The following is a 13,831-nucleotide window of genomic DNA, read 5'->3' on the forward strand; positions in this document are numbered from 1 at the left end:
ATTGAAATTCTCCTTACATTGTATATTTTTATATGTTTGTTTGTTCTACCTCAAACAAAGGCTTAAGTTTTGAGATGTAACCAGAGTTGTACTACATTTTATGCAAGAGCTATTGCTGAGAAGTCTAGATATTGTGGTTTTTGTTTGCAATAGAATGAGTTTAGATGCACCGGATAAATCTTATTTAAAGGAAGCCTATTTGTAAATCACCACCTTTTAACTTATTGTTTATATAAATCCAAGTTTTGGCCTGAACTTTACTTAAAACTAGGTTCATATCTGTAGGTGTCTGTTCTTTGCTGTTGCATTTTACTACTGTACTAATATATACTGTAGTTTAAGAAACTAGTGTTTTGCATTATTTCTTCAAATGCTGGATAAACTGGACAAACATGGAAGACACAAATATTTCCTTCACTGCCTTTAACGGTTACTTGCTCTTGCCCTAGTGAAAGTGTTTCAAGTCTGATATCAGGTTTACTTCATATGATATGCTTTACAGTGAATTTTTAAAATAAATTATTCATATTTGATTAGGGTAATTTAGTTTATATTTTCCAGTTAGCACCTTTGTCCTTTTTTCTTCAGAGAAAACAAACATTCTCTTCAGAAATTTATCTTTCCTACTTTTCAACAAATAGTGCTGGAACAACTGGATGTCCACATGCAAAAGTATTAACTCTAAGTGGGTCAAAGACCTAAATGTAAAAGGCAAAACTAAAAAACTCTTAGAAGGAAATAGAGTAAATCCTTGGTACTTGGATTAGGCCATAGTTTCTTAAATATGACCCGCAAAACATAAACAACAAAAAGTAAATTGGACTTCACCAAAATTAAAAACTTGTGCTTCGAAGGATACTGTCAAGAAAGAGACAACCCATAGAATGGGAGAAAATTCTTACTAATATATCCGATAAAGGACTTGTATCCAGAATATACAAAGAACTCCTATAACTCAATAATGAAGGACAAATAACCCAGTTTGAAAAATGGGTAAAGAACATGAATAGACATTCTTCAAAGGAGATCTACAGATGGCCTATAAATACATGAATATATACCCAACATCCTAAACCGTCTGGGAAATGCATATCAAAACCACGATGAGGTATCACTTTACACCCACTGGGATGGCTATTAAACAGATAATAAGTGTTGACAAGAATGTGGAGAAATTGAAACCCTCATACACTGTTGGTGGGAATGCAGATGCTTTGGAAAACAGCTTGGCAGTTCTTCAAAGGGTTAGTTAAACACAGAGTTACCATATTCCCCGCAGTTCTACTGACAGGCATATACCCAAGAGAAATGAAGACATGTCCATTTAAAAACTTGTACACAAATTTCATAGCATTATTATGGCTAAAACAGTGAAAATGCCTAAATGTCCAACTGATGGATAAATAAAAATGTGCTGTATCCATTACCAAAGGGTAATATGGTAGGTATATGTTGTACTGCCAGAACTCTTTTTGTGAAATGACTGTACCACTCTGCATTCCAATGAGGAGTGTATGAAAGTTCAGTAGCTCTCCTTTCTTCCCACTATTTGGTAGTGCCAGGGTTTTGTTTTGAATTAGCCATTTTAATAGGTGTGCAGTGATATTTCATTGTGGCTTTCATTTCCATTTTCCTAATGGCTAAAGATGCTGAGCATCTTTTGATAGGATTATTTGCCATCCACATAATCTTAGGTGAAAGGTCTGTTCAAGTCTTTTGCCCATATTTTGGAAAGTCGGGTTTTTTAATTGTTAATTACATATTTTGGATATAAGTGCCCTATCTGATGTATTTTGCAAATATTTTCTGCCAGTCTGTAGCTTTTCTTACTTTCTTAGTGTGTTTTGAAGAGCAGATATTAATTTTGCTAAGTTCAATTTATCAGTTTTCTTTTAGGGATCATACCTAGTTTCGTATCTAAGAAATCTTTGCCTAACTCAAGGCCATAGAGATTTTTCTTATGTTTTCTTCTAGGTATTTTGTAGCTTTAGGTTTTGCATTTAGGTTATGATCCATTTTCAGTTAATTCTGGTCTGTGGTGTAAGTTGAGTTTCATGTATTTTTACATATGGATATCCCAGCACTGTTTGTTAAAAAGATTATTCTTTCTTCCCTGAATGACCTTTGAATGCTTGTCAAAAATCGACCACTTATATATGGGTCTAATTCTGGGTTCTCTGTTCTGTTCCATTGATCCATAGGTTTAACACTTCACCAGTACCACAGTGACCTGATTAGCCTTATATGACTCTTGAAGCTAGGTGGGAGTCTCTCAACTCTGTTCTTTATTCAGAAATGTTTGGCTATTCTAATTGTACCTTTCTATATAAATTTTATAATCAACTTGATTTTTACAAAAATTCCTGCTGGGATTTTGACTGGAGTTTTGTGGAATCTAAAGATCAATTTGGAGAGAAATGAGATCTTAATAATATTGAATGTTCCAATCCATGAACATGGTATATCTTTTTTTAAGGTCTTCTTTCATTTTATCAATGTTTTCTACATTTCACCTACAGAACTTGTATATATTTGTTACATTTCATGTTTTGTGGTGCTACTATAAATGGTAATTGTAAAAATTTGTTTCTAAATGTTCATTGCTACTATGTAAAAATACAGTTTTGTATATTGACTTTGCTTAAACTCACTCTAGTAGCTTTTTTTTTTAAAAATTGCTATGATTTTCCTATGTAGGCAGTCATATTATCCACCAGCAGATACTGTCTTATTCATTTCCAATCTGTGTCTTCTTCCCCTTCCCCCCACCTTATATGTACGGTGACCTGCAACACAATGTTGACCAAGAGTGCCTTGTTCCCAGTCTTTGAGGGGGAAACATTCAGTCTTCATCACTCATATGATGTTAGCTGTAGACTTTTTGGTAAATGGTCTTTTCAGGTTGATAATCCCTTCTCTTGCTCATTTGCCGAAGAGAGTGTGTGTGTGTTTAAATCATAAATGGGTCTTGAATTTTGTCAGATAATTTTTCCACACCTTTTTTTTGAAAAACATTTGAGATATAATCTACATACTGTAATATTTACCTTTTTTAAGCATATAATTCAGCAGTTTTTAGTATATTCAAAAGGTTTCCTTCAACTTCTGAGATGATCATATAGTTCTACTTCTTTTGATGTTGATACAGTGAATTACATTGGTTATTTTTAATGTTGAGTCAACCTTTTATTCCTGAGATAAAACCCAACCTGGTCATAATGCATTCTTTTTATCCATTGCCAGATTTCATTTGATAATATAATCAATTACAGAGTTGAAGTCTGTGGCCTTACAGTAAATATTACCCTGAATGTATTTATTGTCTTACTGCTTTTGAGTAAAAACTAAGCATGCCTTAAATGCTTTCATAAAACTTACTATTTAGAATTTTTAATTTAAAGAGGCCTTTATACATTTCATTTTATAAAATCACTTGGATCATAAAAAGCTCACATGTGGTCTATAGATGACAAAATCTGCATTAAAGAAACCCTCACACAGAAAGTCCTAAGTAATTAACATAATAGAAAATAATTCCAATAGTAAAGGCTTTCTAGCTTTCTAGCTTCCCTCTCTGAGTTGCTGCTGTGGAATTTCTACATAAAATGCTGAAAAAGGTCCTGCTTTGAAGCTGCATTTACATAAGTATTTATTTTCTTAACTACTTGTGTTACAGAACAATAAAAGTGGAAAACTTTTCTAAAGGTATTTTTATTCACATTTTACATAAGATGGAGAAAATATCAGTTGTCCCTATGAAAGAATAGGGAAGCTAAAGCAGTAGTCTCCTCATGGTTGCCGATCTGGTTGTTTTATTGCCGGCAACATTAAGGTTCTGTTTCCTACATAATCCAGAGATAAGACCTACAGATTGCTTTTAGTTCTTGAGAGAAAAGGAAACTAGGAAAGGTGCTCAGCATAAAAACATCAAACATTAAAAGAAAGGAAAAAGTAGACCGAGTTTCTGCCCTTACACAGTGGAAAAAAAGACATATTCTTCATTTCAAAGCAATTTAGCTTAATCATAATTGGGTAAAATGACAGACTTATTTTTTAGTTGTGTGCTTTCAGAAGTAATGTCAAATTTACTTAAAATCATATTTTAAAAGTTTCTTGTAACCTGGTTAAAAGTGTTTTTAAAGAAAACAAAACCCTTTTTTTACAGAATAGTATAAATGTTTATTTTCTGTATGATTTACTTTGCTGTCCTGTTTTTACAATATAGAAAAGTGTATTCTTTGAATAGCTCTAGTAAATATAAATTTAATCTTTCTACTTTGGGATGTAAATAGAGCTAAAAAAATTATATACCCAACCCTCCCCAAATAGTCTTTTAAAATTGTTGAATTAATGTGGATATTAATCTTGTTCAGCAATTTGATGCAAATGCCTAAATACAAAAAGTCGCTTAGTAAGTACTACACAGGAAGGAAAAGTCTTAATACTTTAGATAGCTTCTTGAAAATCAGAAAAACTAGTAGCATTTGATTGCACCTTCAAGTTTTTACAAGCAAAACATTCTCAAGCAATGCCGTCATACATAATCTACAATTGTAATCCAAATTTCACAAACATTTTCTGCACACTGTATATAAATACACATCACAAAGGTGCAATTAGAATTAAACACAGAATATGTACAAAATGAACAAAGTTTAGGTTTAGACCAAAAAGGTATTGTAATCTTTTGAAAAATAACTTGATTAGATAATTTTATCCTCTTACACTAATTTACATTTATACAAATTTTAATTAAACATACTAGACTGAGGTGCTAAGAATGTTTGCACTATCTACATTTAAAGTTACTGCACTATAATTTTATAAATCCAAATTTCAAAAGGAAGATACTTCATTGAATAACGGAATCCTCTTTTGGATTACTTAATTTCTATTGCCTATATCTTGCGTGTTCATATGAACATATATACACACTTAATACATACAACTATAGATTCCTTGTAGGAAATGTAATAATCATACACTAATAATTACTGAGGATTAAGGTACCTAACAAAATGCCTGAATTCCAACATGGTTTATTCTTGTCATAAAATCCAGAGTCTTATTACTGGCTCTTAAATTCATAAAGCTTTTGAATTCTGAATTAGTGAAAATGATTTAGGTTATTTTAGTAGTAATAAGAAAACACTCATACCTTCAGCTTATCAAATCACTGACTAAAAAGAATGCCATATTAAGCTTCCCTTATAAAAAGAAATCCCACTATAATTTTGAAAGTTTTGTTAGGAGGCCCTTTCAGTAAACCAAGTAAGACTCATACATTGGATTGAGACCTCTTAGTTCAAAAGTCTATAAAGAGAACTGTATAGATGAAAAATCCTTCCTAAATTCATCTGTTAGAGCTTCAATGTTCTTTATTTCTCCATCCAAGCCAAATTTTATACCTGATAATTATGTAAGGTTCTATATCATCACTACAAATTATTAAGTTCTATTCATACGCACCTCTCACTTTTAATAGTACCCGGTAATCACTTTGACAATTTATTATCATTTCAAATGCACACCACCTCCTTCAAAGAAAACGGAAACACCCTAGAGCATTTCTTAGTCACTCCTTAGAGAAACACATTGCCTATTAAGAACTATTTACTGTCCCTTAACACTTTGTTTTTTTAAAAACCTTTTTATTTTAAAAGTGTGCCTATGGATTACTTCCCCTTCTGACATTTCCAAAGTGACAACAAGATGTTATTCCAGAATCTGTGCTAAAAAGCTGGTTTTTCTTAAAAAGACAGTGCTTTTCTAAACACAAAATGTCATTTGAATATGTTTCATAAGAATTTGTTTATGTAGATATTCTATCTGCTTAGGTCTAGTGCCAAAGAATGACTGGGCAATACCAATGGTTCTTTGGCTTTTTCTACTGGAACAAAGTCATACAACACCATATGTTATAAATTGTAGTAATTTATAAATGTCCTTTGTCAATAGAATCAGAAGGATAGAACATCTAATTCTTAAGAAACCCATGCAAATTAAAAATCCATATAATACAATAAAGAAAAACTCAATTTAGAAGGGGCATAAACAGATTTAACTAAGATTTAAAATGTACTAATTTCCTCATTTAAAATTTCTCCTCTTTCAATATTATAATTTCAGGTCTCACAAGGACTGAATTAACAATACAATAATTGTTAAACTATCTTCCAGAAAATCAAGTGTCCCTGCACCTTCAATTTTCTGTAGAGTTCCATTTATCAGTCTTTTGTGCAAGAGTTAGCAATTCATGGCACAAGGGTCACTTTTTGCTTTTCCTGCAGAGTTGATGACGCTCATCAAACATCGTCCGAATTCCTCAAGTATCATCCGTTCGGCGGCTGCCTTTGATTTTCCCTTCTTGTCTGCCTGCTCTGCCTGGGCAAGAAGGCAATTACACGTGGCTTCGGCTACTTCCTTAGTTACAAATGTAAATGGCAATCTGAAATGATTTTTGAGAGAGAAAGAGAGATGATGATGGCGATGAGTCACAACAAAAGTGAATGACATTATTTCAAGTGAGAATCTGTTGACATTTTCATGATTCACCAGCACACTGAGCACTACAATTTGTGCAGGGAGCACAAGCACATCCTGGAGAGCTTTAAAAAGTTAGACCTGGTTTTATTATTGAGCATATTTTTTAAACACTGGTCAGAAAATATAATTTTAATAAAATACATGTCTTATTACCTAGACAAGGTTATCTGGTTAACTAAAAGATGTTAATTCTACATGTTGACCAGATAATTCTGTAACAAAGTACTCCTAATTCATGAATGTTAGTTTCCAGAGTGCAATCTTTGTTTTATTGAGTGCTATTTTTTCGCGGCCTAGAACTCTGCCTGACACGTAGAAACACTCCATGGATATTTGCTGAATGAATAAAATTGGGAATTGAAAGCATTATCTCCTGGACAACATTAAAAATAAAGCACTTTCCCATAGTCCCATATATATTGTTCATAAGAAACAAAAAAGCACACCAAAATTTTGCATTGTTCCATCACAACAAACAGAACAATGGGGAAACCAAATGCTGTTCTATACATGGAGTTTCATTCATAAAGACCTAAACTATTAGGTATTAAATAAGAGCAATCCATCTTGAGGCTTGCTATATGTAGCCAATTCTTAAAGCCTTCAGAGACAAAATCAAGCAACCTAATATAACCACTAACTCGACAACACTGACAGAAGGAAACTGCAGAACAAACGAAGTCTGAAATTAGGGTCTGCTATGACAAGAGAAAGTAACTGAGGATTTGGGCTGCTGTACAGTTGTATAGAAAACTTTAAAATACAAAACACTTTCAATTAGAAAATATAATAATGTTAATATTGTATAATTAGTAACACTGTGTAATACTAGTGCTCATTATATAACATTTGGAAACTACAGAAAAGCAAAAGGAAGGAAAAAATTCAAATTTTTGCCACTCAGCAGTGTATAAACATGACGGTATAAATTTTTAATAATTTTTTAGTTTTGATTATGGTGTATAATTTTGTGCTTTTACACTTTATATTTTTCCCAGGTATTAATTGTAAATATTTTAGTGTAACAACATCTTTTATTTCCACATGGAGATTTAGATTTAATAATCTAAAGGATTATTGAAAGCAGATGACCAGAAAGGATCCCTTGTTATAACCCTTATTGAAGTGTCTACCCATTTCTACTTTATCCAGTCAATAACGATTTGCTCATTATATTCCAGTGACAAGAATTCTTCAGAATTACTATCTGAAATATTTTGCACAAAAAGAAGCATTTTCTAGGGGTGCCTGGGTGGCTCAGTCGGTTAAGCATCTGACTCTTGGTTTCAGCTCAGGTGATCTCATGGTCGTGAGATTGAGCCCCCTGTCGGGCTCTGCGCTCACAGCACAGAGTCTGCTTGGAATTCTCTTTCCCTCTCCCTCTGCCCTTCATGCTCATGCCCTCTCTCTCTCTCTCAAATAAATAATTTTTTTTTAAAGAAGCATTTCTTTCTCTTTTTTTAAAAGATTTTATTTATTCATTTGAGAGAGAGAGCCAAGTGGGGGGAGGGGCAGAGGGAGAAGCAAACTCCCCGCTGAGTTGGGAGCCTGACGTAGGGCTCAATCCCAAGACCCCGAGATCATGACCTGAGCCTAAGGCAGATGCTCAACCATCTGAGCCACCCAGGTGCCCCTAAAGAAGCATTTCTATAAGCATTAGAGCCTACTTCAACTTAGGTATTTGAAATAATATATCCCATTTGCAAGGCTCACTGCATTTAATAATTCCTCAAATTAACCTCTACCAAACTCTACTACAAATCCACATCAGCAAGTTCTGCTGCATGAGGCCCTGCCAAACGCTGGGCTAGACACGCTTTATTCTTCATAGCCACTTCGTAAGGCTGATGGGAAGGATTAAGGAAACCAAGACAGAGAGAGAGGGAGTGCTTGTCGAATTCACAAACTACCACAGAGCACAGATGGTATTTAAACTCAGCTCAGCCAGGCTTTATAGCTGGAGCTTTCCTACTCCAGAGTTCAGCAGTCTAGTGAAATAAGGGGCTACAATAATAAGGTGTGTGAAAGGTGCTCCGGAAAGACAGGGAAAGTGCTACAAGGGCCTGGAAAAAGAAGAGATTAAGTAAAAATATGCAAAATTATGAATGATGATACTAGCAGGAAGAGTTATAAAAATTTGGTTTTCTTAAGGGTTTGTCAAATTACATAATGACCTCATCTTAGTGGGGAGAAATTCAATTAAGTTAAGCACAGTGAATCTTAGAAGTGTGGACTATATCTGACAGAGGTTTTCCTGTTACCTCCAAATTCCTTTACAAGTAACTAAAGGTAGAAAATGCAAAGAGAGGTCTGCAACAATCAAAAGTATGAACTTAATTTTGTCCAAAAAGAAGAAACTTTACCAAAAATAATCATACTACAAAGAGATTAAAATACTGACTTACTTTCCTCCTCCACTATTCAAAGCTGGTGTTGGCCTAGTAAGCAAGTCCGAAATTTGAGAAGATAACTTCGTTTTCGCTGCTGTTTGTTGCTGTACCCTTACTTCAGCTGCATCTGCCAAGTGCATCAGTGTCTTTCTTTCTGGGCTTTCTTCAAAATTCTTACAGCCAACACATTTGCATATTGAGGAACACATTATTTTTGCCTAAAAGATTTGCAAAAGAAAAGCTTCCAAATCAAACCCAAAAATACATTAAGTAGACTCTGTGATCAAATCAGTAGAGAACAGAATTAACTGGTCAACTGACATTAGACACAATGGACACCTCTTTTCCTGACAAATGCTAAATGGGCTAACTACATATATGGATAGGTCAGATGTTCTTAAGTCTGAGAGTGACTACATAATTTATGTCTCTGAGCCCTTCCATGTCAATTTTTCCCCCATCTAAAAGTTTTCCCCGATATGAATGACGTATGTTCTTTATAAAGAATATGAATGATGCAATATTTAAAAATAATGGTCATCCAGAATCCAACCACCTCAATCAAATCACCATTAACATGTTGGTGACTTCCCACTTAGGCAAAAATACAATTATCACATTAAAGGAATTTCATAGATGCTATTTTCATTATGGATAATCTCCATAATCTCCCTCCCTGAATCCCCTTCTCCAGATTCCCCAAACCCTTCAATAGTCCACATTAAACTAGTGTGTCCTTGTATGTAAAAATATGTAAAACATATATTTTTAGGAAAAACACAGCCCTCATGTACAAATAGCTATCTTAGCTAACAAATACATCAGTCTTTCTTTTTTTTTAGGTTGTTTTACAAAATCACATGCTCACTTTCTGCATCTTCCTTTACTCACGCTACGCCTCATGGAATCGCCCCCCCACCCCCCCACCCCTGCTGGCCCCGCCAAGTCATCTAGCCTAGACTGAATTCATTCTATTTAATGGCTGGGCAGTAATCCCCGGTATGGATGTGCCACAAGTGATTTGGGCATTCACTTGCCTGTTGCTTGGCATTTATTCTGTTTCTAGTTCTTGAGTACCACAAATAGTGTATAAAAAGTTTTTTTTTAATATATTATGCTTTTATTTCTATGAGCCAGATTTCTAGAATTGGGCTCACTGGTACATGTATTTTAATAGATGTGGCCAGACTTTTTTCAAAAGGCTCTAACACCTCATATCTCATGAGCAATGTATAAAAGCCTTTCTCATATTCCCTCCAACAGTGTATACTACAGCTCTTCTTAACATTTAGCAATCTGATTGGGGGAAAGAGGTAAAGTGAGATCTCATTGTTCTTTCATTTACATTTCTCAGACCTAGTAAATCTGAGTATCTTTTGTTGGCTTCATTTTCTTCTGAACCCATGTCGATTTAAAGAAACATACCTAGCGCCCTTTCTACAGCACCTGGCAAGATAAACAAATCATATTATGATGAACACATTTACCCTGCTCCTTTCTTACAATACACAAATAAATTCTTTACCAAGGGAAAAAAATTTTGAGTTCATGGTTTACTATGAGCCAGTCTGAGAATCTAACTAAAGCAATACTTACTAAGTATCTAATGATGAAGAGATAAAATCTCTGACATCAAGGGGGAAAAAGACATACCACTAATGGTAATTTGGATTAAGTATGAAGAACCCTAAGAAAGGTACTAATAATCTAATAGGAACTTGGGAAGGTGAAATTAAAATGATAGGGTATTCATTTAGCTTTGCTAATTTAACTTCCCTTGTGGTCAAAAAAAGGGGAGGAAACAAGGTTACAAGGCACAGCCATTTAAATAATGCGGATAGTCACTCATCTACTCAACAAGCCCTGAAAAGTGTGTGAAAGGAACATGAATGTGTTATCCAGATGTAGACCAACTGGACCAAAAAAGCCAATTCAATTCAAAAGACCAACAACTGCACACAAACTCTCAAATAACATCACAGCCAATTCACAGTGAGCCAATCAGCTACCGCTAGTCATAGTTTAGTGTATTCCAAGTTTTTCCATTTCTTGGTCTTTTAGAATGACAAATTAGTTATTAGACACTGTGTGTCCTAAATGTCAAGGATTTTATTATAACAGGGCAGCTTTTTCTCTTCTAATGTATCTCAACCAGCACTGCCTTTTCTACTTCTATTAATTCTCAGATTCAATTAAATTACTGGTTCTTTTATGTTTGCATTTCCTATGCCCCGCATGTACTGACTGTTCAATGTCATACGCATGGAAGGGCTGCTTTGCCCTTCTGACCCAGCTTTATATCAATTTCCATTTTCTCTCTTTTTGTGGATTTTGTTTTATAACTTACATTTTTTACATATTCAGGACAAATTTTGTACCATATGGTTTATGAACAAAGGCCACCTATTTCATCAGGTGTTCAAACAAAAGAGTCGATCTTTTCCAACACAGAATAAAAAACTGATTAATGGATTGTAAGACATTATTTAAGAGACTTTCAAAATATTTTTGATTATATGCAATTTTCATTCATATTGACTTTAGGACTGACAAGAGGTTGTTAGCTTACTACACTTCTTGAGAGGAGTATTTGACTTCTAAAATACGTGAATTAAGAATTCATTACACAGAGAATACAGTATACAAAATCTTTACTGTGACACATTTTGTATGGGAAGGGGCACCGAATGGCAGGAACAGACTCCCTAAGCACAGCAAACCCTACGAGGGGAGAATGCCAGCCTTGGTATTACTTTACCAAGTGCAAGGCTATGGCTTCTGCCAAAACTAAAAATAAGGTATCCCTCTCAACAGGAAGTCTGAAAGACTGAAAATATAATAGAAGAGAAGAACCAATTAACTGTAGGAATGACTCAACTCAAAAGGCTGTCACGAGAGTTTCAGGTACACCAAGAAAGCAATACAGAAACATAGGGTAATCTTGGACATGAATAGATTATTATATTTAAGCTTTGAAAATAAAAATAATAAACTATATAGTACTTTGTCTATAGCAAGAAGGGGATGATTTAAATAGCATCTAAAAATAAACAGTATCTGTCATAGCAGAGCTTCGACCACTTTCTCCTGGAAAGATGCCTGACCAATAAATAAAAACAGCCAGTTGAGTGGGATGGTGGAATGGCAAAAATGGATGCAGTCACTTCATGATGACCAATAACCTCAGCCAGCAATATTCCATATGTCTCCTTGCCTATTCTTGGACTCAGAAAGCAAACTTCTGAACGTAATTCAGTTTTTCACAGAGCAGTGCTCTTCAAGAGGACAATAGGCATTTTGGGCAAGATAAATCTTTACTTTCAGGACTGCCCCCTGGAATGCAGGCTCTTATGTACCCATATATATTTTCAAAAAGCCCATGGAGTGCAGTGGGTAGGACTGCCCCTCAGTTGAGGACCATTGCTAGAGTTTCCAATCCACTCTGATGTTATTTTTACTAAAAATGAATAAACTGGTGCCCTGATTTGCGTACTTCCAGGTATAATGATTAAGAAGTATGAACTGGTAAATCAGATGATGAGACCCAAAGCACTATGTAATGACAAAACCAAGCTATCACTCCTCTGAAGCCCTGCTTGGGAGGCCAGAAGGTCTTCCTCAAACTAGGGTCCGTGCACCAGCTGTGCACATTTTCAAACTGCAAGAGCAGAGTTTCCCGATTTTCACGTAAATTTTTACAATATACCCTTTCCCAGAGTTATTTGCAAAAACCGGTTCGATTATGTTCCCCAACCAGCATCTCACCTCATAGCATTCACAGTAGTTTTTAAGACATCCTGATCGTTTGCAATTACATCCTTTGCTGTGACGTCGATCTGATTCTCCCTCCTTTCCTTTCCCTATCTTAGGCTTAAAAGCTTCTGGATTTCTGTCAAGGCATGCCTATCAAAACAGATCAAATATCAACTGAAGTTCACAGTACACTAAACACTGCAAAAGGAATTAATTTTCATTGTAAAACAACTGAGTTCTACAAAAGTCAGGTGAAACGGCAAGTTTTTGTCAGTTAAATAAAATAAAATAAAAAATAATCACCTTTATTGCTTTTTGCCTTTCATTTTCATGTTCCAAATTATTATAACAATTAGTACAATTGCAGTTGTTGCAAAATTCACCATTTGCAAAGCAATCACAATATCTGGAATATAAAAATCAGTGCAGGTCACATAAAAAAGTCATTGTTAAAATAAATAAAACTAGAAATTACCTGCTTAAGAGCATTATACATGCAGTAAAGCATTTTAGAATGTACTTGGAGACACCCAGTTATAGAGTTAATATATATTGACTGTCAACCACATGATCAAGCTCAAATGTCAAGTCACCGGCTCCTAGGATTTTGGTTTAGAAACTTAGTTCCAGGATTAACTGTTGTCAACACAAAACCTATGTGATTTTATATGCCCCCAAAGTAAGTTATTTCAAATCATAAAAAAGGAAAAACATGGGCTATCTTCCAGTAGTGGAATCTGCTCCCTTGAACTACAGTCGTGCTTCTTGGGATTCTAAAGCCCTCATATGACCAATGCTTTTCACGTAACTGTTTCAGGCCAAACCTCTTGGTTCAGAGCTAATAAGCAAATTAATCATCCAACAATTTTAAAAGCTACTCAGAGTACCACCTCATTTAGGAGGCCAAATATAAAGGCCATAAATAAGGTCAAATTTATGATTATTGAAGATAGAGACTATGTCTGTCTCATACTGCCGTGTCCCTAAACCCCTCCACCAGTGCCTCATCTATGGTAAAGACTATAAAATTACTTCTTTCTGAATGAATGAGAGAGGATCTTCACACCGTCATACATGCTCAGACATTCACGTGCATGTTTACTTAAATTACTTAGACTTATGAAATTGGTCTGTTAAGACTT

General features: G+C 34.7%; 1 protein-coding gene across 9 annotated transcripts in view; it reads right to left on the minus strand.

Annotated features, from left to right (window-relative positions):
- Positions 1-2,459: 2,459 nt before the first annotated feature.
- Positions 2,460-13,831, minus strand: part of LIN54 (lin-54 DREAM MuvB core complex component) — an 80,894-nt gene continuing 69,522 nt past the window's right edge. For all 9 annotated transcript variants that reach the window (XM_032400681.1, XM_032400675.1, XM_032400682.1 and 6 more), the window contains 4 exons: positions 12,993-13,095; positions 12,702-12,839; positions 8,952-9,154; positions 2,460-6,448 (listed from right to left, as the gene is read on the minus strand). In XM_032400681.1, coding sequence (XP_032256572.1) covers positions 6,247-6,448; positions 8,952-9,154; positions 12,702-12,839; positions 12,993-13,095 — 646 coding nt within the window. In that variant the 3' untranslated portion in view covers positions 2,460-6,246. The remainder of the gene's footprint in view (positions 6,449-8,951; positions 9,155-12,701; positions 12,840-12,992; positions 13,096-13,831) is intronic.

The sequence above is a fragment of the Phoca vitulina genome, unplaced genomic scaffold, assembly GCF_004348235.1.
Source record: "Phoca vitulina isolate PV1807 unplaced genomic scaffold, GSC_HSeal_1.0 scaffold3, whole genome shotgun sequence".
Lineage (NCBI taxonomy): Eukaryota > Metazoa > Chordata > Mammalia > Carnivora > Phocidae > Phoca > Phoca vitulina.